Source organism: Schistocerca gregaria, chromosome 4 (genome assembly GCF_023897955.1).
Source record: "Schistocerca gregaria isolate iqSchGreg1 chromosome 4, iqSchGreg1.2, whole genome shotgun sequence".
NCBI lineage: Eukaryota > Metazoa > Arthropoda > Insecta > Orthoptera > Acrididae > Schistocerca > Schistocerca gregaria.
Genome location: NC_064923.1, coordinates 285,165,335 through 285,185,743, shown reverse-complemented (window position 1 = coordinate 285,185,743; position 20,409 = coordinate 285,165,335). Strand labels below are relative to the sequence as shown.

The 20,409-nt window shown below is 43.4% G+C and overlaps 1 protein-coding gene across 1 annotated transcript in view; it reads left to right on the top strand.

Annotated features, from left to right (window-relative positions):
• The first annotated feature begins 2,734 nt into the window (after nucleotides 1-2,734).
• The window catches only part of LOC126267188 (uncharacterized), a 75,969-nt gene continuing 58,294 nt past the window's right edge, over nucleotides 2,735-20,409 (top strand). Inside the window, exons 1-2 of the mRNA XM_049972156.1 lie at nucleotides 2,735-2,801; nucleotides 19,178-19,297. Of these exons, the coding sequence (XP_049828113.1) occupies nucleotides 2,766-2,801; nucleotides 19,178-19,297 (156 nt within the window). The 5' untranslated portion in view covers nucleotides 2,735-2,765. The remainder of the gene's footprint in view (nucleotides 2,802-19,177; nucleotides 19,298-20,409) is intronic.

The window sequence follows — 20,409 nt, the reverse complement described above, 5'->3', positions numbered from 1 at the left end:
AGGTGACACCAAACAATCCTTGGGTAAAAGAAGAAATGATTCAACTGATTGACGGAAAGAGAAAGTACAAAAATGTTCAGAGAGTGTCAGGAATATAGTATAATTGCGTAGGCTTCCGTGACCAGGGTCAGTCGATATAAAAGTTTTCTGGGTTTGGTACCGCGTCAAATGTAAAAACTACTGCTGCTATAGAAAAGCCAACGTTTCGGCCACGATTGCAGCGGCCTTCTTCTGCGTCTAATGGTGCGTTCTAGCTATGCAGTGTCCTTTATATTTTGTTGTTAGTGTTCACTGCGCATGCCATTACGTCATAATTTTAAAAAGGTAGTTAGTTTATTGGTCACTTAAGGAAGAAGGAGAGGGAACTTTATTTTAATAGGTTATTGCGGTGGAGGGAGAACGTGACCTCTGTTGTCCATTGGCTCTTGCGTTATGTACCGTGATTGGTGGCCACCGTCGAATGAGAAGTTTGCTGCTGTTCACCAACTGCTGGACGCCTGCCGCGCGGTGGCAGTCACTCACTGTGCTCGAAATACAGGTCTAGAACCTCTCCCAGTCAATGTTAGTCAAATTGAGCTACCTGTGCCTTCCTCATACTCCGAAGCAAATCCCAGGAACATACCTGGTATCTAATGTTTTATAGTCTTTAGCAGAGGGCAAAATACCTGTTAAGCATTTTTTGACGAGTTAAATCCTCGAGACAGACTTCGTCTGGAGTACCTGTTTTTAAAGCAGTGATCTCTCATTCGAATAATCCCAGCTTACCACATGGAATAAACCTGAACTTCTTCAATCTGACACTTTTTCTTAACACACAAAGTGCACATAAAAGTACGAAAATGATATCTACTTCAAGACAATAATCTTAGATAGTAATATTTCGGTGGAGCAGTGCTGAAGAGACCCTACTGTAGCTCGGCTTGCTGCTTACGCCTCTTTGCGCTTAGCAAGTATTACTAGATGTCTTTTCGTATGGTTTTTAATCTCGAGAACCATGGAGTTCAGTGTGAAGTCAGCACTGATGCTGCACGCAGTGGGAACTGTTGTCTCGCAAACTAAATAAAACAGCGAGGAAATATCAATATAACAACTGAAGTAATTAAAGTAATTATTATATTATGAATAACAATGACAAACAACATTCAACACTCAATAATCATTCAAATTATAATAAAAATTACAACAAGTAAAATGTCAAGAATGATGACGTACGCCGGTCGTTCAGTCTGGAACCGCGGACCGCTGCGGTCGCAGGTTCGAATCCTGTCTCGGGCATGGATGTGTGTGATGTCCATAGCTTAGTTAGGCTTTTAGGCTTAAGTAGTTCTAAGTTCTAGGGGACTGATGACCACAGATGTTAAGTCCCATAGTGCTCAGAGCTAATTGAACCACTTGATGAGGTACTTACAAAAGTTACACAGCTGTATGAAAGTGCTTTATCATCAACTACAGGTTTCACGTCAGTATATACGTATCTTCAGGTTTTTCATGGCTATATTTCCATAATACAGATGGACAATTGCGGAGTCTCAGTTTTTGGGAAATTATCCACGTTAGAAGTCAAACCACAGTACTGGTGTGTTATAATAAAATTGAGTACACGCAAAAGATGCTTGTAAAAACAAAGCACGGCTATTAAATGAGCCAGGCCGGATGGTACACCGTAGGATGTATTATGAAATTCGGTAGACACTAATTGTATAAAGCTATTGAAGTAAAACTTGAAATCCTGTGCGTATTACTAATAGGCCGATGTGGCGCAAACAACCCATGGAAGCTAGCAAGACAGTATACTGTGGAAGTACGTACATTACACGAGATTTTAAGTTTTACTTCACTGGTTGTATACAGTTGGCATCTACCGGATCTCGTAATGCATCTACTGTGGTGGTATCACGCCTGGTGCATTTAGCAGTCATGTTTTGAGTATTTTTACAAGTATCCTTTGGGTGTATTCAATTTTATTATGACAACCCACGATTGTGATTTGAATGTAAACGAGGATAACTTCTCGAAAGCTGGAACTCCATAATTGTCCATCTTTATTACGGAAATATAGCCTTTATAAACCTCGAGAAGTTTCTATCCTGATGTGTAACCGTAGTTGCGAATAAAGAACCTTCAAAAGCTTTTGAAATACCTCATCATTCTTGACTTTTTTAACTGTGTAATTTCCTTGAGGTCTACAAAACACTGCATTTCAGTTAAGTGTCACATGTACTTAACTGCATAAATCAGTGCTCTAGACCAGGATTTCCCAGTTTTTTTTTTTTTTCTGACTGAACTCTTTGAGAATCCTGGTACTTCGATGCAACACGTTGGTTATTTTGAAGGTTGATCAAAATTTTTAAAGTTGAGCAAAACTTGTTCATTGAGTGATTATTTCAATTTTAAATCATATCTAATAATACAGATAATGTAACAAAACTTCAAAAAATCATGAGTATCGTTAAAATGTCGACAAAACATGCAATTTTATTAACAGTTTTTCGCCAAGTGTTTATTCACCCCCGGCGAAAAACCAATGACCACGTGCTCTAGACGCAGCTATTCCATATAATCAAATTCAATTTACGAACCTAGAACTATTTTCGTAAATTCCCTGCTCTTCATACAGCATCAGGTATTTCGATAAGAGCTGTCAAAAGTGTTGCGCAAGGATTTTTCTGATAGCAACATTATCTGGTAGGTCACTTGATAAACTCGTGGCTAGTCATAAGTATTTAAACAGCTGGCTCAATACATTCGGAATCACACAGGCTAATATGGGGCTGCCGAGAGGTGTGAAGACTGTCTTTCTGGTAAGTGTGGTTGATCCGATTTTGTTAGATAAATATGGCTGTGTTTATATTTCTAGTTACGTTGCAAGCTCTGTTAACATCTAAGCTACCAGGTACAGAAAATTTGCAGAGTTACACTAATATTCGATAAGGAATAGTTCTAGGCATTTTAGAGCAATAATCGTAACAATAATCTAAACTGGTATATGGGAAACTATGCAGAGATGGTAGGGTGGTCCAATATATGTTAGCATCATATATATGTGCAATAGTAACTTAGTTACTATGTAAGTTGCTACTCATAGCACTAAGCAAGGACAAACTGATCTGTTTATTGATTAGACATGTCAATTTTGTTACATAGCTCTCGTAAGTCTGCCATACAACTTTCGGAAATCGGTATCGAGCCCTCGATCTTCATCTGATCGATGTCAAACTGTCAAACTAGCACTCCTGAAAGAAAGGATATAGCGGAGACACGGCTTAGCCACAGCTTGGGGGATGTTTCCAGAATGAGATTTTCACTCTGCAGCGGTGTGTGCGCTGATATGAAACTTCCTGGCAGATTAAAACTGTGTGCCCAACCGAGACTCGAACTTGGGACCTTTGCCTTTCGCGGGCAAGTGCTTTACCATCTGAGCTACCGAAGCACGACTCACGCCCGGTACTCACAGCTTCTGCAAGGTTCGCAGAAGAACTTCTGTAAAGTTTGGAAGGTAGGAGACGAGATACTGGCAGAAATAAAGCTGTGAGTACCGGGCGTGAGTCGTGTTTCGGTAACTCAGATGGTGGAGCACTTGCCCGCGAAAGGCAAAGGTCCCAAGTTCGAGTCCCGGTCGGGCACACAGTTTTAGTCTGCCAGGAAGTTTCATATCAGCGCACACTCCGCTGCAGAGTGAAAATCTCATTCTAAAAACTTTGAGGTTCGCCGATGACATTGTAATTCTGTCAGAGAGAGCAAAGGACTTGGAAGAGCAGTTGAATGGAATGGACAGTATCTTGAAAGGAGGCTATAAGATGAACATCAACAAAAGCAAAACGAGGATAATGGAATGTAGTCGAATTAAGTCGGGTGATGCTGAGGGAATTACATTAGGAAATGAGACAAAGTAGTAAAGGAGTTTTGCTATTTGGGGAGCAAAATAACTGATGACGGTCGAAGTAGAGAGGATATAAAATGTAGACTGACAATGGCAAGGAAAGCGTTTCTGAAGAAGAGAAATTTGTTAACATAGAGTATAGATTTAAGTGTCAGGAAGTCATTTCTGAAAGTATTTGTATGGAGTGTAGCCATGTATGGAAGTGAAACGTGGACGATAAATAGTTTGGACAAGAAGAGAATAGAAGCTTTCGAAATATGGTGCTACAGAAGAATGCTGAAGATTAGATGAGTAGATCACATAACTAATGAGGAAGTGTTGAACAGGGTTGGGGAGAAGAGAAGTTTGTGGCACAACTTGACCAGAAGAAGGGATCGGTTGGTAGGACATGTTCTGAGGCATCAAGGGATCACCAATTTAGCATTGGAGGGCAGTGTGGAGGGCAAAAATCGTAGAGGGAGACCAAGAGATAAATACACCAAGCAGATTCAGAAGGATGTAGGTTGCAGTAGGTACTGGGAGATGAAGAAGCTTGCATAGGATAGAGTAGCATGGAGAGTTGCATCAAACCAGTCTCTGGACTGAAGACCACAACAACAACAACAACAGCATAATCGATATCTGATATTCGAGTCATGTCGTAATCGTGACATACGCTTCTAACACATGTATCTGTCAGCGTGATCTATATCTACATCTACATGCATACTCTGTAAATCACATTTAAGTGCCTGGCAGAGGGTTCATCGAATCACCTTCACAATTCTCCATTATTCCAATCCCGTATAGCGCACGGAAAGAATGAACACCTATATCTTTCCGTACGAGTTCAGATTTCCCTTATTTTATCTTGGTGATCGTTCCTCCCTATGTAGGTCGGTGTCAACAAAATATTTTCGCATTCGGAGGAGAAAGTTAGTGATTGGAATTTCGTGAGAAGGTTCCGTCGCAACGAAAAACGCCTTTCTTTTAATGATTTCCAGCCCAAACCCTGTATCATTTCTGTGACACTCTCTCCCATATTTCGCGATAATACAAAACGTGCTGGCTTTCTTTGAACTTTTTCGATGTACTCCGTCAGTCCTACCTGGTAAGGATCCCACACCGCGCAGCAGTACTCTAAAAGAGGGCGAACAAGCGTAGTGTAGGCAGTCTCCTTAGTAGATCTGTTACATTTTCTAAGTATCCTGCCAACAAAACGCAGCCTTTGGTTAGCCTTCCCCACAACATTTTCTATGTGTTCTTTCCAATTTAAGTTGTTCGTAATTGTAATACCTAGGTATTTAGTTGAATTTACGGCTTTTAGATTTGACTGATTTATCGTGTAACTGAAGTTTAACTAGTTCCTTTTAGCACTCATGTGGATAACCTCACACTTTTCGTTATTTAGGCTCAACTGCCACTTTTCGCACCATTCAGATATTTTTTCTAAATCGTTTTGCAGTTTGTTTGGATCTTCTGATGACTTTGTTAGTCGATAAACGACAGCGTCATCTGCAAACAACCGAAGACGGCTGCTCAGATTGTCTCCCAAATCGTTTATATACATAACGAACAGCAAAGGGCCTATAACACTATCTTGGAGAACGCCTGAAATGACTTCTGTTTTATTCGGTGACTTTCCGTCAATTGCTATGAACTGTGACCTTTCTGAGAGGAATCCAGTGACATAATTGAGACGATATTCCATAAGCACGAAATTTTACTACGAGCCGCTTGTGTGGTACAGTGTCAAAAGCTTTCCGGAAATCCAGGAATACGGAATCGATCTGAAATTCCTTGTCAATAGCACTCAGCACTTCATGTGAATAATGAGCTAGTTGTGTTTCACAGGAACGATGTTTTCTAAACCCATGATGACTGTGTGTCAATAGACCGTTTCCTTCGAGGTAATTCATAATGTTCGAACACAATATATGTTCTAAAATCCTGCTGCATATCGACGTTAACGATATGGGCCTGTAATTTAGTGGATTACTCCTACTACCTTTCTTGAGTATTGGTGTGATCTGTGTAACTTTCGAGTCTCTGGGTACGCATCTTTCTTCGAGCGAACGGTTGTACATGATTGTTAAGTATGAAGCTAATGCATCATCATACTCCGAAGGGAACCTAATTGGTATACAGTCTGGACCAAAAGACTTGCTTTTATTATTAAGTGATTCTAGGCGCGCAGTCCGGAACCGTGCGACTGCTACGGTCGCAGGTTCGAATCCTGCCTCGGGCATGGATGTATGTGATGTCCTTAGGTTAGTTAGGTTTAAGTAGTTCTAAGTTCTAGGGGACTGATGACCACAGCAGTTGAGTCCCATAGTGCGCAGAGCCATTTGAACCATTTTTTTATTAAGTGATTTGAGTTGCTTCACTACTCCGATGATATTTACTTCTACTTCCCTCATGCTGGCAGCTGTTCTCGATTCGAATTCTGGAATATTTACTTCGTCTTCTTTTGCGAAGGCATTTCGGAAGGCTGTGTTTAGTAAATCTGCTTTGACAGCACTGTCTTCGATAGTATCTCCATTATTATCGCGCAGAGAAGGCATTGATTGTTTCTTGTCGCTAACATACTTCACATCCGACCAGAATCTCTTTGGATTTTCTGCCAGGTTTCGAGGCAACGTTTCGTTGTGGAAACTGTTATAGGCGTCTCGCAATGAACTTCGCGCAAAGTTTCGAGCTTTTGTAAAGGTTCGCCAAACTTGGGGATATTGCGTGTGTTTAAATTTGGCATATTTGTTTCGTTGTTTCTGCAACAGTGTTCTAACCCGTTTTGTGTACCAAGGAGGATCGGCTCCGTCGTTTGTTAGTTTATTTGGTATAAACCTCTCAGTTACTACGGATACTACACTATTGGCCATTAAAATTACTACACCACGAAATGACGTTCTACAGAAGCGAAATTTAACTGACAGGAAGAAGATGCTGTGATATGCAAATGATCAGCTTTTCAGAGCATTCACACAAGGTTGACGCCGGTGGCGAATCTACAACGTGCTGACATGAGGAAAGTTTCCAACTGATTTCTCATACACAAACAGCAGTTGACCGGCGTTGGCTGGTGAAACGTTGTTGTGATACCTCGAGTAAGGAGGAGAAATGCGTACCATCACGTTTCCGACTTTGATAAATGTCGGATTGTAGCCTATCGCGATTTCGGTTTATCGTATCTCGACATTGGTGCTCCCGTTGGTCGAGATCCAATGACTGTTAGCAGAATATAGGATCGGTGGGTTCAGGAGGGTAATACGGAACGCCGTGCTGGATCCCAACGGCCTCGTATCATTAGCAGTTGAGATGACAGGCATCTTATCCGTATGCATGTAACGGATCGTGCAACCACGTCTCAATCCCTGAGTAAACAGATGGGGACGTTTGCAAGACAACAACCATCTGCACGAACAGTTCGACGACGTTTGCAGCAGCATGGACTATCAGCTCGGAGACCATGGCTGCGGTTACCTTTGACTCTACATCACAGACAGGAGCGCCTGCGATGGTGTACTCAACGACCGACGAACGTCGGTGCACGAATGGCAAAACGTCATTTTTTCGGATGAATCCAGGTACTGTTTACCGCATCATGATGGTCGCATCATTGTTTGGCGACATCGCGGTGAACGCACATTGAAAGCGTGTATTCTTCAGCGCCATACTGGCGTATCACCCGGCGTGATGGTATGGGGTGCCATTGGTTACACGTCTCTGTCACCTCTTGTTCGCATTGATGGCACTTTGAACAGTGGACGTTACATTTCAGATGTGTTACGATCCGTGGCTCTACCCTTCATTCGATCCCAGCGAAACCCTACATTTCAGCAGGATAATGCACGACCGCATGTTGCAGGTCCTGTACGGGCCTTTCTGGATACAGAAAATGTTCGACTGCTGCCCTGGCCAGCACATTCTCCAGACCTTTCACCAACTGAAAACGTCTGGTCAATGGTGGTCGAGCAACTGGCTCGTCACGATACGCCAGTCACTACTCTTGATCAACTGCGGTATCGTATTGAAGGTGCATGGGCAGCTGTACTTGTACACGACATCCAAGCTCTGTTTGACTCAATACCCAGGCGTATCAAGGCCGTTATTACGGCCAGAGGGGGTTGTTCTGGATACTGATTTCTCAGGATCTATGCACCCAAAAGGCTTGAAAATGTAATAACATGTCAGTTCTAGTATAATATATTTGCCCAATGAATACCCGTTTATCATCTGCATTTCTTCTTGGTGTACCAATTTTAATGGCCAGTGGTGTATTTCTTTTAATTTAAGCCACATCTGGTCTACACTTGTATTATTAATTTGGAATGAGTGGAGACTGTCTCTCGGGAAGGCGTCAAGTGAATTATTATCAGGTTTTTTGAATAGGTATATTTTGCGCTTGTTTTTCGAGGATTTGCGGATTACAATATTCACTCTCGCTATGAGAACCCTATGTTCACAAGTCCCTATATCGTGTTTAATGCTGCTTACTAACTCAGGATTGTTTGTTGCTAGGAGGTCAAGAGTGTTTTCACAATCGTTTACTATTCGCATGGGCTCATGAACTAACTGTTCGAAATAATTTTCAGTGAATGCGTTTAGCACAATTTCGGATGATATTTTATGCGTACCTCCGGAATTAAACATGTATTTTCGCTAACATATCGAGGGTAAATCAAAGTCACCACCAACTACACTCCTGGAAATGGAAAAAAGAACACATTGACACCGCTGTGTCAGACCCACCATACTTGCTCCGGACACTGCGAGAGGGCTGTACAAGCAATGATCACACGCACGGCACAGCGGACACACCAGGAACCGCGGTGTTGGCCGTCGAATGGCGTTAGCTGCGCAGCATTTGTGTACCGCCGCCGTCAGTGTCAGCCAGTTTGCCGTGGCATACGGAGCTCCATCGCAGTCTTTAACACTGGTGAACCGTATGTGTAGCTGACGGACTTTGAGCGAGGGCGTATAGTGGGCATGCGGGAGGCCGGGTGGACGTACCGCCGAATTGCTCAACACGTGGGGTGTGAGGTCTCCACAGTACATCGAGTTGTCGCTAGTGGTCGGCGGAAGGTGCACGTGCCCGTCGACCTGGGTCCGGACCGCAGCGACGCACGGATGCACGCCAAGACCGTAGGATCCTACGCAGTGCCGTAGGGGACCGCAGCGCCACTTCCCAGCAAATTAGGGACACTGTTGCTCCTGGGGTATCGGCGAGAACCATTCGCAACCGTCTCCATGAAGCTGGGCTACGGTCCCGCACACCGTTAGGCCGTCTTCCGCTCATGCCCCAACATCGTGCAGCCCGCCTCCAGTGGCGTCGCGAGAGGCGCGAATGGAGGGACGAATGCAGACGTGTCGTCTTCAGCGATGAGAGTCGCTTCTGCCTTGGTGCCAATGATGGTCGTATGCGTGTTTGGCGCCGTGCAGGTGAGCGCCACAATCAGGACTGCATACGACCGAGGCACACAAGGCCAACACCCGGCATCATGGTGTGGGGAGCGACCTCCTACACTGGCCGTACACCTCTGGTGATCGTCGAGGGTACACTGAATAGTGCACGGTACATCCAAACCGTCATCGAACTCATCGTTCTACCATTCCTAGACCGGCAAGGGAACTTGCTGTTCCAACAGGACAATGCACGTCCGCATGTATCCCGTACCACCCAACGTGCTCTAGAAGGTGTAAGTCAAGTACCCTGGCCAGCAAGATCTCCGGATCTGTCCCCCATTGAGCATGTTTGGGACTGGGTGAAACGTCGTCTCACGCGGTCTGCACGTCCAGCACGAACGCTGGTCCAACTGAGGCGCCAGGTGGAAATGGCATGGCAAGCCGTTCCACAGGACTACATCCAGCATCTCTACGATCGTGTCCATGGGAGAATAGCAGCCTGCATTGCTGCGAAAGGTGGATATACACTGTACAAGTGCCGACATTGTGCATGCTCTGTTGCCTGTGTCTATGTACCTGTGGTTCTGTCAGTGTGATCATGTGATGTATCTGACCCCAGGAATGTGTCAATAAAGTTTCCCCTTTCTGGGACAATGAATTCACAGTGTTCTTATTTCAATTTCCAGGAGTGTATTATTGTATGAGTTGGGTATGTGTTCGACTGCTGCCCTGGCCAGCACATTCTCGAGAATCAAAGTATTCTTTGAACCTTTCAGCAAGTGCATCATCTGAACTGGGAGGTCGGTAAAAGGATCGAATTATTATTTTATTCCTGTTGCCAACAATGCCCTCTGCCCATACTAACACACAGAAAGTATCAATTTCGCGACAAATTAAACTTCTTTTAACAGCAACAGACACACCACTGCCAACCGTGTTTTGCCTATCTTTTCGGAACACCGTTAGGTTCTTGGCCCAAATTTCGGCTGAGCTTCTATTCAGCTTTAGCCAGCTTTCAGTTACGATTTGAGGATCAGTGCTTTGTATTAGGGCTTGGAGCTCTGGTACTTTCCCAACACAGCTACGACAATTTACAACTGTTATACCAATGGTTCCTGTATCTACGTTCTTCCTCTGTTTAGCCTGCACCCTTTGTGACTGAAGTCCATCTTGTGTTTTCCTGAGACCCTCTAACCTAAAAAACCGCCTAGTCCACGCCACACAGCCCCTGTTACCTGTGTAGCCGCCTCCTGCGTGTGGTGGACACCTGACCTATTCAGTGGAACCCGAAACCCAACTACCCTTTGGCGCAAGTCGAGGAATCTGCATCCTACACGGTCGCAGAACTGTCTGAGCCTCTGATTCAGATCCTCCATTCGGCTCTGTACCAGAGGTCCGCAATCGATCCTGTCGACTGTGCTGCAAATGGTCACTTCTGCTTTCATCTTGCAAGCAAGACGTGAAGCCTTTACCACTTCTGTTAGCCGTTTGAAACCAAACCGAATCTCTTCTGATCCAACGCGACACACATCATTGGTACCGACGTGAACAACCACCTACTGTTGGCTGCACCCTGTGCTCTCCATGGCATCTGCGAGGACCCTTTTCACATCTGGAATGACTCCACCCGGTATGCACAAGGAGTGCACATTGGTTTTTTTACCCTCCTTGTCAGCCAAGTCCCTAAGGGGCCCCATAACGCGCCTAACATTGGAGCTCCCAACTACCAACAGTCCCGCTCTCTGCGATTGCGAGGATCTTGCAGGCTGAGTGGTTTCCTCTGAAACAGGACAGGCGACAGCATCTGGCTCAGCGATACTGTCAGCCATAGACAGCACCTGGAACCTGTTTGTCAGACAAACCGGGGAGGCCTTACGTGCGACCGCCTGTGAAGTCTTTGCCACCTGCTTCGTCCCAGGGCGACCTCCCATTAGACCACAGGTGAGGGGTCAGCCTCAGTGCGAGCAGTAACTGGATTGGCCACCGGTGAGGACCGATCGGAGGACTCTGACGCGTTGGACGTCCATTGGATCCCCACGGCCGGCACACAACAGTGGTACCCATCCACTGCAGCCTGAAGCTGAGAGCGAAGTGTCACCCACTCGGCTCGCTTCCGTACACAACAATCGCAGTCCCTGTCCATACCCAAGACCGTGGAAAACTAAACTACGCAGATAAACGGATTATCGGCACGTGCTGCGCAACTCTAACGTAGACCCTGACGAAAACGAAAGAACTGTGTCTAGTAATACGCAGATATTCAAGAACCGAACTACCGAAGCACTCAGGTGAAACTAGATAATTTGCCCGTGATAAGTAACTTGTAATACATCACAAAATCGGTTTACTTTCTGACGCAAACGAAAACGCGAGAACTGTGGCTATTAGATTTTAAATTTACACGCAGAAACTCAAGAAACCAAACTATTAAAGCACACAGATGATATAATAAAATTCCCTCCTGGATAGGAACTCGTAAATGTCACAAAAGCGGTTTACTTATCTGTTGTTGCGACTGTCGCGGTCGGCTACTGCTGCCTAACTGTGTGTATGTGACACAGACGTTATACTGGCAACATATAAAATGTGCCGTATGCTAAATTTTTCTGATTTTGAACACTGAATTTTTATTTTTTAATTATTTACTTGGAGAAAGGATATTTTAAATATCTGTCAGATGTAATATGACTGCACTGAAATGTTTGTGTGAGAATCTATAGCTTGCAAACTTTAATCTTGATTCTTCAAATGCCCAAATTTTTATCTTGAAATAGTGTTCTGTCGTATTTTCTACTTTCAAGAAGTATTCAGCTTCACGTATTATGCACAATGTTAACTTCAAGGTGATGGGGAGCTCCGCTTAATTCCGTCAGTCTTTTATTGATGTCGATTCATAGGCTAAATGATTAAATTTAATAGGAGACCTATAACTATAGTTTCTTTTGTTTTATGGCAATAACTGTTAGCATACAGTGTTAATATTGGTTGCACTTTGTCTCATCACATTACGCACTACGATACAATAATAAGCTGGATGATTTTGTTATTCAATAGTCACTTACATCTTGCGTATTTTGTCTAGAATTATTTATTGTCTTAGTATTTCTACAGCACTCCCACATCATTTACCAACTTTGACTCCTACATTCATCACTCTAGACATCCTAGCCGCTCTGTTGAGTAGTGATCTATGTTGCCGTCTCCTCCAACTGTTCAACGCCCCACGTCGCTCGCTATGTGCTTTTCCCCAGTGGCATCACATAGTGTCACGTGATTTGCCGGTGATTGAAATACTCTTCGAAACAATTCCCTTTTCTTATCAGTGCTTTATTATCAGCAATCTGTTATATGAAAGTAGGCCTGAGATTAGGGTGAATTAAAATATTCACTGAACTTCTAATTATTTGGCAATCAATAAAAATGGGATATGATCAATATCCTTAAATATACTTTCCCTTAATTAAAAAAATGTTCTTGGTCGCTGAACTTCTATAATATAATTGAGAACATGAAAACTGAATCACTTTTACTTGAAAGAAAAATCTGTAAAATCTGCAAAACCTTATCAACTATTCACATTTTCCTGACCCATTCTAACGACTAACAGTTGTGGGAAACTAACCTACCTATAAAATTGGTGCCTTACGCAATATGCCTTTATAACTGTAACAGTGTTTGAAGTTAGCTGGCTTAGAAATCAATACCAATAAAATTTCTTTTCGTAAACTCATTAACATTTGTATTCTCATTTTGAAATTGATGTTGGCTGTTGAGACGTAGTTACGTATTAGATGACTTGTACTTCTAAGAATGAAATAAATATCCGTTACTGCAATTAGACAGCGAAACACCACTTTATACCTGGTTTACCCTAAGGAAAGGAAAATAAAATGTCCTTGTTCTCCGTACCATTGTTGTGGTACTGATGGTGCGTTAACACTGCAAATAATATGACTAGCCGTCTCTGAAGTGACATTGCTGACTTGTCCATCCATGTTTTGTTTATGTACGTTTCCCTTCTTGTAACCTTGTTTCTTCAGCCTAGTTACTTGTAATTTCTTTTCCACGACGTATTTGGATCTCAACACTCCCTTTCCTTATACAGTCACCAAAAGTGTAGGGCACAAAGACAATATCAATGAAAGGAATTTGAGTACAGAAACTAGTTGCATATTTTCGGCGCTACAGGAACGTAACTGAAATCTGACATATGGTCGTCTTTATTCAAAATAAAATTTAATTTAAAATTTAATTAATAGAAACTGAAAACGAAAACGAAATGTTTGTACGAAGTGTACAACTTTGCTCCCGCCGTTTTTCTCCGACATTTGAGGCTTTAATGGAACAAATTGGTTACACATGTATCATTCAACATATTTTCCATCGCTGGCCACTACTTTCTCCCATCTTTCGGGCAGTGTACGAATCCTGCGTAGAAAAAGATTGTTCATCTTTTGAAGCGATCCACGAATCGATCCAATTTGTGATTCTTTCGTGAGCTCGGAAGTGTTGGTCAGCCAGTCCATGCGCCATTTATCTAAACAGGTGATAATCAGAGGGAGGAATGTCTGGATAATACGGCGGATGGGGTAGGACTTCCCATTTTAACGTTTCCAAGTACGTTTTGACCTCTTTTGAAACGTGGGGTCAAGCGTTGCTGTGCTTCAAAATCACTTTATCGTGCCTCTCGCTGTATTTTTTTTACGGTCGTTTGTCTTTTAATGCTCTTCTCAGACGCATGAATTGCGTTCGATAACGAGCACCTGTGATTGTTTCACATGGTTTTAACACTACACCACGCCGAGCTGGTCTCACCAAATGCTGAGCATGATCTTGGAGCCGTGAATATTCGGTTTGGCCGTCGACGTGGAAGCATGGCTGGGATATCCCCACATTTTTTTGCGTTTAGGGTTATCGTAATGAACCCATTTTAAGTTCCCGGTCACAATGCGATGCAGAAATCCCTTCCGTTTTTGCCTCTGAAGCAACTGTCCACAATCACACAAACGCCGTTCAACGCCTCTTGGTTCCAGCTCACACAGGACCCAAGGTCCTTCTTTCTAAATCATGCCAAAACCTTGAAACGTTTTGAAAAGGCTTGCTGTGTCACTCTCACTAATAGTGCCAATTCTTCTTGAGTTTGACATGAGTCTTCGCTCAGCAATGTCTCCAATTCTGCATCGCCGAAAACATTCTCTCTTCCACCACGATGTCGGTCTACGACGTTAAAATCACCGTTCTTGAAGCACTGAAACCACTCGCCACACATTCTTTCACTAAAAGCGTCCTTACTATACGTACTTGAGAGCATTCGATGAGACTCAGCCGCTGTTTTCTTCATATTGAAACAAAACAGTAACACCTCCCCCAAATGACGAGAATTAGGCTCGTAAACTGACATTTTGAATCAAGAACGACTTTATGATGCAGACACAAATTGACTAATGTTTGAATGAGGTTATGTTGAGCGAGGCTCAAGCTAATTCCCTGACGTCTGCGATCTATTTCATTCTACCGCTACTTTCCGTTGATGCCACCTATCGACAAACGGCGGAATCAAAGTTACACACCTTGTACTAATCAATAGTCTCGATGAGAAGAAGAAAAACTTAAAGCATCACTTACAAGTGCACCATACTTAGCTGACGTACTGTACAGCACTTCTTTAGAAATGAAAACAATCAAATGTCCATGTTTCGTGCTTCAGTATGTCCTGAAAAGGACACAACTTAATTACCATCAGTATGTTGTAGCAAATGTTCAAATGTACACCGTTTTCACGCTGGCATAGCGGCGTAAATATTCAACTGAGACTCCTAGTTGCTGTAGTCAAATATCTTCGTTTGATGCTGAAGTTCTGCCCTACTCTCTTGGTCAGATTGTTTTTCCGCACCATGCATAATTTTCTTAGTTCCATCATTTCCCTTTCACATTTCTTCGGCATATGCAGTAAATCGACTTTGAAGATATTCCACTCGCCTTAGTGGTTTAAAAACTGCCAGATCACTGTTTCAGATAATACATCCATCCAATAAGTTCTCCAATTTTCGAAATGATAAACAGACTACATAACCACACTGCCAAGAGAAGCCGTTGTGAGAAACTTATGCGAAACGGATCTCGGGATTGCAGGTATTAATTATATCTAACATCTACTTATTTTCGTTTTGTTCAGTATTTTGTACGAGTATCAACATCGGCATCTGTACTCCGAGATGGTAGCGTTATATCTTCCTGCCTTTGTCTACATCTACATCTAAATAGGTACTCCGCAAACCAACGTACGGTGTGTGGCGGAGAGCACCCTGTACCACTAATAGTCCTTTCCTTTCCTGTTCCACTAGCAAACAAAGCGAGAGAAAAACGACTGTCTGTATGTCTCTGTATGAGCCCTAATTTCTCGAATATTATCTTCCTGGTCCTTATGCGCAATGTACGAGGGCTGTACCAAAATAAGGTTCCCAATGAGCAGCAGCCACAAGGGAAGGCGCCAGGCTAAATCCGGCAACAGTGCTGTGCGCAGTGGTTCCCCCTCTCTCGAGCCCGCCCGTCCGCGATTCGCTACGTCGCTCAGTCTTGGCTTGGCAGCTGTCAGAGATAGAAGCGTCGATCACCGCTCCCGCCTAGTGCGAGGTTCGAACAGTAATCCGGTTTCTACACGCAAGGAAGTTACCGCCGATGGAGATTCATTGGCGACTGACTGAGTTTTATGGTGAAGAGTGCATGTCATTCAGCATGTCCGCAAATGGTGCAGGACTTTTCCTGAGGGTCGCTTGGAAATTCAGATGAAGAACGTAGTGGAAGACCGCCGGTTTCGGCTGTGATGGCCCAGAAGATTGGAGGGTCACTGTCCGTGAACTTGTTGAACGCATTCCTGAAGCTTCCAATGGCACAATTGAAAGAACTTTAACAGAAACGTTGGGTTGTCGCAAAGCGTGTGCTTGCTGGGTCCCCCGGATGATGACTGACGGACACAAGGAGCAACGCTTTGACTGTGCTCTCAAGTTTCTTCAACGAGGAGAAGTTGTTGGAGTCTATCATCAATGGAGATGAAATGTGGGTGTTTCATTACATCCCCAAAACAAAAGAACAATCTCGTCAATGGTATGACTCCGGCTCACCGCCACCAAAGGATTTCAAACAAACGCAGTCGGCAGTAAAGGTTATGGCGACTGTGTTTAGGGATCGGAAGGGGGTACTCATCATCGGTTTCATGGAACCTGCGCCGACAATAAACTCATAGAGATATTGGGAAGCATTGACCAAACTCCGGCCAGAAATTCAGCATCTCCGTAGGGGACGACTGACTGAGGGAGTACTGCTTCTTCACGGCAACACTCGACCCCACATCGCTCATCAAACACAGGAACTTTTAAAGAAATTTGGATGGACTGTTATGCCCCATTCCCCGTGCAGCCCTGACTTAGCCCCCAGCGATTATCACTTCTTCCCCAAGCTAAAGGAGCACTTAGGTGACAAACGCTTCAAGAGCGACGATGAAGTCTGAGTCGAGGTCACACACTTCCTCAACAGGTTGGCGGGAGATTTTTTCTACTTAAGGATACAAATGCTGGAGCACCATCTTCAAAAGTGTGTCGAAACAAATGGAGACTATGTTGAAAAATAGCCATTAGTCTAAGACTTTCAACAATGTATAAATTAATAACAATAAACAATGTTTCTTATTTGTAAAAAAATATGGGAATCTTAGTTCTGGTACAACCCTCGTATGTTAGCGGCAGTAGAATCTATCGGCAGCCGGCTTTAGGTGCTGGCTCTCAAAATTTTCTCAATAGTGTTTCTCAAATAGAATGTCGCTTTCCCCCCTGGGATTCGCGAAGCATCTCCGTAACAGTTACATGTGGTTTGAACCTACCGATAACTGATCTAGCAGCCCGCCTCTGAACTGCTTCGATGTGACCTGTTACTAACCCCAAACACCTGAGAAGTACTCAATAATAGGTCGCACCAGTGTCTTGTATGTGGTGTCCCTTACAGGTGAACCACTCTTTCCTACAGTTGTCCCTATAAACCGAAGTCGACCGTTCTCCTTCCCTATCACAATTCTCACATGCTCGTTCCATTTCATATCGCTTTACGTTACGCCCAGATATTTACACGACTTCATTGTGACAAGCAGGCCACTAGTAATGCTGTAACCGAATATTACAGGTTTCTTATTCCCATTCATCCTCATATTGTATTTTTCAACATTTAGAGCTAGCTGCCATCCATCACACCAACTAGGTGTGCCTAAGTCGTATCTTCCTACAGTCACTCAACTTTGACACCTTGCCGTACACCACAGGTTCATCAGCAAACAACCGCAGATTGCTTTCCTGTTCAAAAAAATGGTTCAAATGGCTCTGAGCACTATGGAACTTAACTTCTGAGGTCATCAGTCCCCTAGATAGAACTACTAAAACCTAACTATCCTAAGGACATCACACACATCCATGTCCGAGGCAGGATTCTCACCTGCAACCGTAGCGGTCGCGCGGTTCCAATTTCGGGCTAAGTCTAATGTTTCTCTCTTCTCAAGCTATAGTTCGTCAAGGGTACACCTTGTGGGCCAGATGGAACACTGTAGAAGGTGTTCCATATCCTGAACTTCACCACAGTCGCATTTATTGTCTCCTTCGTCCTTGAAGCCCCATTTGACTAGGTCTGCTTTAACTGGTGCTACGCCTGTTCTGATGCGGTTTAGTGTTCTCCAAATCTTTTAGCTTGATGTAATGCCTCTGGGATTTCTCGTGAGGCATGGTAGTCCTTCTGAGGCTCGTTCAATTCACTAGTGAGAAATCTCTTGCGGGATTTAAGTTTGCTACGTCCACATGAAGAACCATACAGCGGGTGGCGATCGTCGAAAATCTGTTTAAATTTTTCTGTATGTTCGTGCGCAATTCTTAGGGATTCAGCAGATGAGAATCCAGCTGCTTTGTATATTTTCCCAAGTGGAGTGGGTTTCATGCATCCTGTTGTTAGCCTGCATCTTTCATTAAGGACTGTAGTGACTTTTTTGACATGTGTGGATCGAGACCATACAGGGCAGGCATATTCTGCCGTGAAGAAGCAAAGTGCTTGAGCAGTTGTTCATAACACAGTCGGATAGCTCTCCATTTACTATTCGTCAGTTTTCTTAAAATATTGTTCCTGGCAGCAACTTTTTGGCAGGTTTTCTAACAGTGATATCTGTACGTCAGTGATCTATCCAGCACAACACCAAAGTATGTTGGTTTGTCCGTATGGTCCAGTTTGCTGCCATTCCCAACTCATTTTGTAATGTGCATTCATCCTGTAGAACTTCTTTAAATAAACGAATGTATTAAATTTATATTTACCCACCTAAATTTTAGCAACTGACGCTTCTCTGGATATATGCTAGCTCTTTAAATAGTATTTTGTTTTTGTAGTTTTTCTGCAATAGCACAGACATTTCGACAGTGCGAGCGGGCAGCACACCTATGGTGACTGGCATCGATGCTCAGGTGTGGCCACCAAGCTTTGAAGAGCTTCGCACCAGGCGACCTGCGAGGTAACGCAGGCGCCAAGTGAGACTCGTCCGGTGTTGCTGTAGCTTTAGAGGTACATTCCGTAAGATTCTCCCAATAAATCTCAGTGGGACATCCGCTTTTCCTGCTATTTGTTTTATATGATCACTCTAATGCAGCGCAAAGAAATTTCAGGATATCAGACAACGATAATGTAATTATTTAGTGTGTAATCAGTATTAAATGTAGCTACAAGCTCAGACCATATACAAGCTAGGAAACGTTTTTTCCAAATGAACAGTAATTCAATGTTACCAGAATCACATGTTGAACATAATTTCGGATAATGATCTGTGAGCCAGACTAAAATTTCTGTGGGTTGTTATGAAACGCTGTATGGAGCTGGTACCGTTCTGTGTTGCAGCTGCTGAGTGCCGCCCACGCCTGTGCGTCCCTCGGAGCAGCGCCCCAGCTGTTCCCGGTCACTGGGCGGGCAGTCTGCACGGCGCCTGGTGAAGTCATCTGCAGCACCAATTGCACACGGGTCTCTATTATTCCGTCTCACTGTTTGCTGTTTCTGACGGTGTGGTGGTGGGTAGTCCTTTAATGCCCGTTGTAGCAAATCTGTACATGAGACACTTTGAAGCAAATGTAGTAGGATATGCAGAGCCACACTAAAAGAGTTTCTATCGATGAATGGACGACATGTCTAAATTGTGGACTCATGGGACGAGTAATCTGTCCAAGTATGAGTATCACTCTCACACTGAGGCTTCCTTACAGACTTAAACACACACACACACACACACACACACACACACACACACACACACACACACACACACACATACAAGCACACATTATAAGAAGGGCTTATTTCAATAGTGGTACAAGTCCATTTTTGTTCATTTTGAGATACAGAGTCCTAAAGTTAAATGAGCGCTGAAAAATCTGCAGTTGAGATACCAGAAATTTTCAAGCATATGGCTTCTTCCTAGAGATGAACCTTTCTTTCTGTTGGTTTGGATCATTAATGTCAGAAGTATTATAGTCAGAAAAGTGGAGGTAATTGACTTGTATCACTATTGAAATAAGCCCTTCATATATAGTTCACCCATCCCGGGAATCTAGAATCTCAGCGATTTTGGCTTGTTATCGATATCGATACTGGCGAGATACTGATCCCGGGAGTTCCAAGACCGTATGAAAAAAAGTTCCTCAGACTAGCCCCGACATACAAAAGGAAGCGAGCACTTCATGTCAGTAACGAGAGAAAGTTTAAAATATCATTCTTTAGACACTTACTGAAACATGATTACAACTTACATGTTATGTTTGCGTGGAGTGATGTTCGTCTATCATGTTTTTGACGGTAAATGAATGTAATATATCTTCAAATGGCAAAATATATTTTTCTGCAATATAATTAAAATCCAGCAACTTCCAGATTTTTATTTAACTTTTACTGTGAAATGTAGCTTCTTGTCGACTTCTATGATTCTAGGTCAACAGGAAGCACCCTATATATTTTGATGAGTGAGTTTCCAAGTATCAAAATATGTGATAGAAATAGCTGTATCTTTCGATTGAAGTGACTTAGAAGCTTAAACTTTGCATCCCTCCAAGCGACCATCGACCTTAATATGTGACATAAGT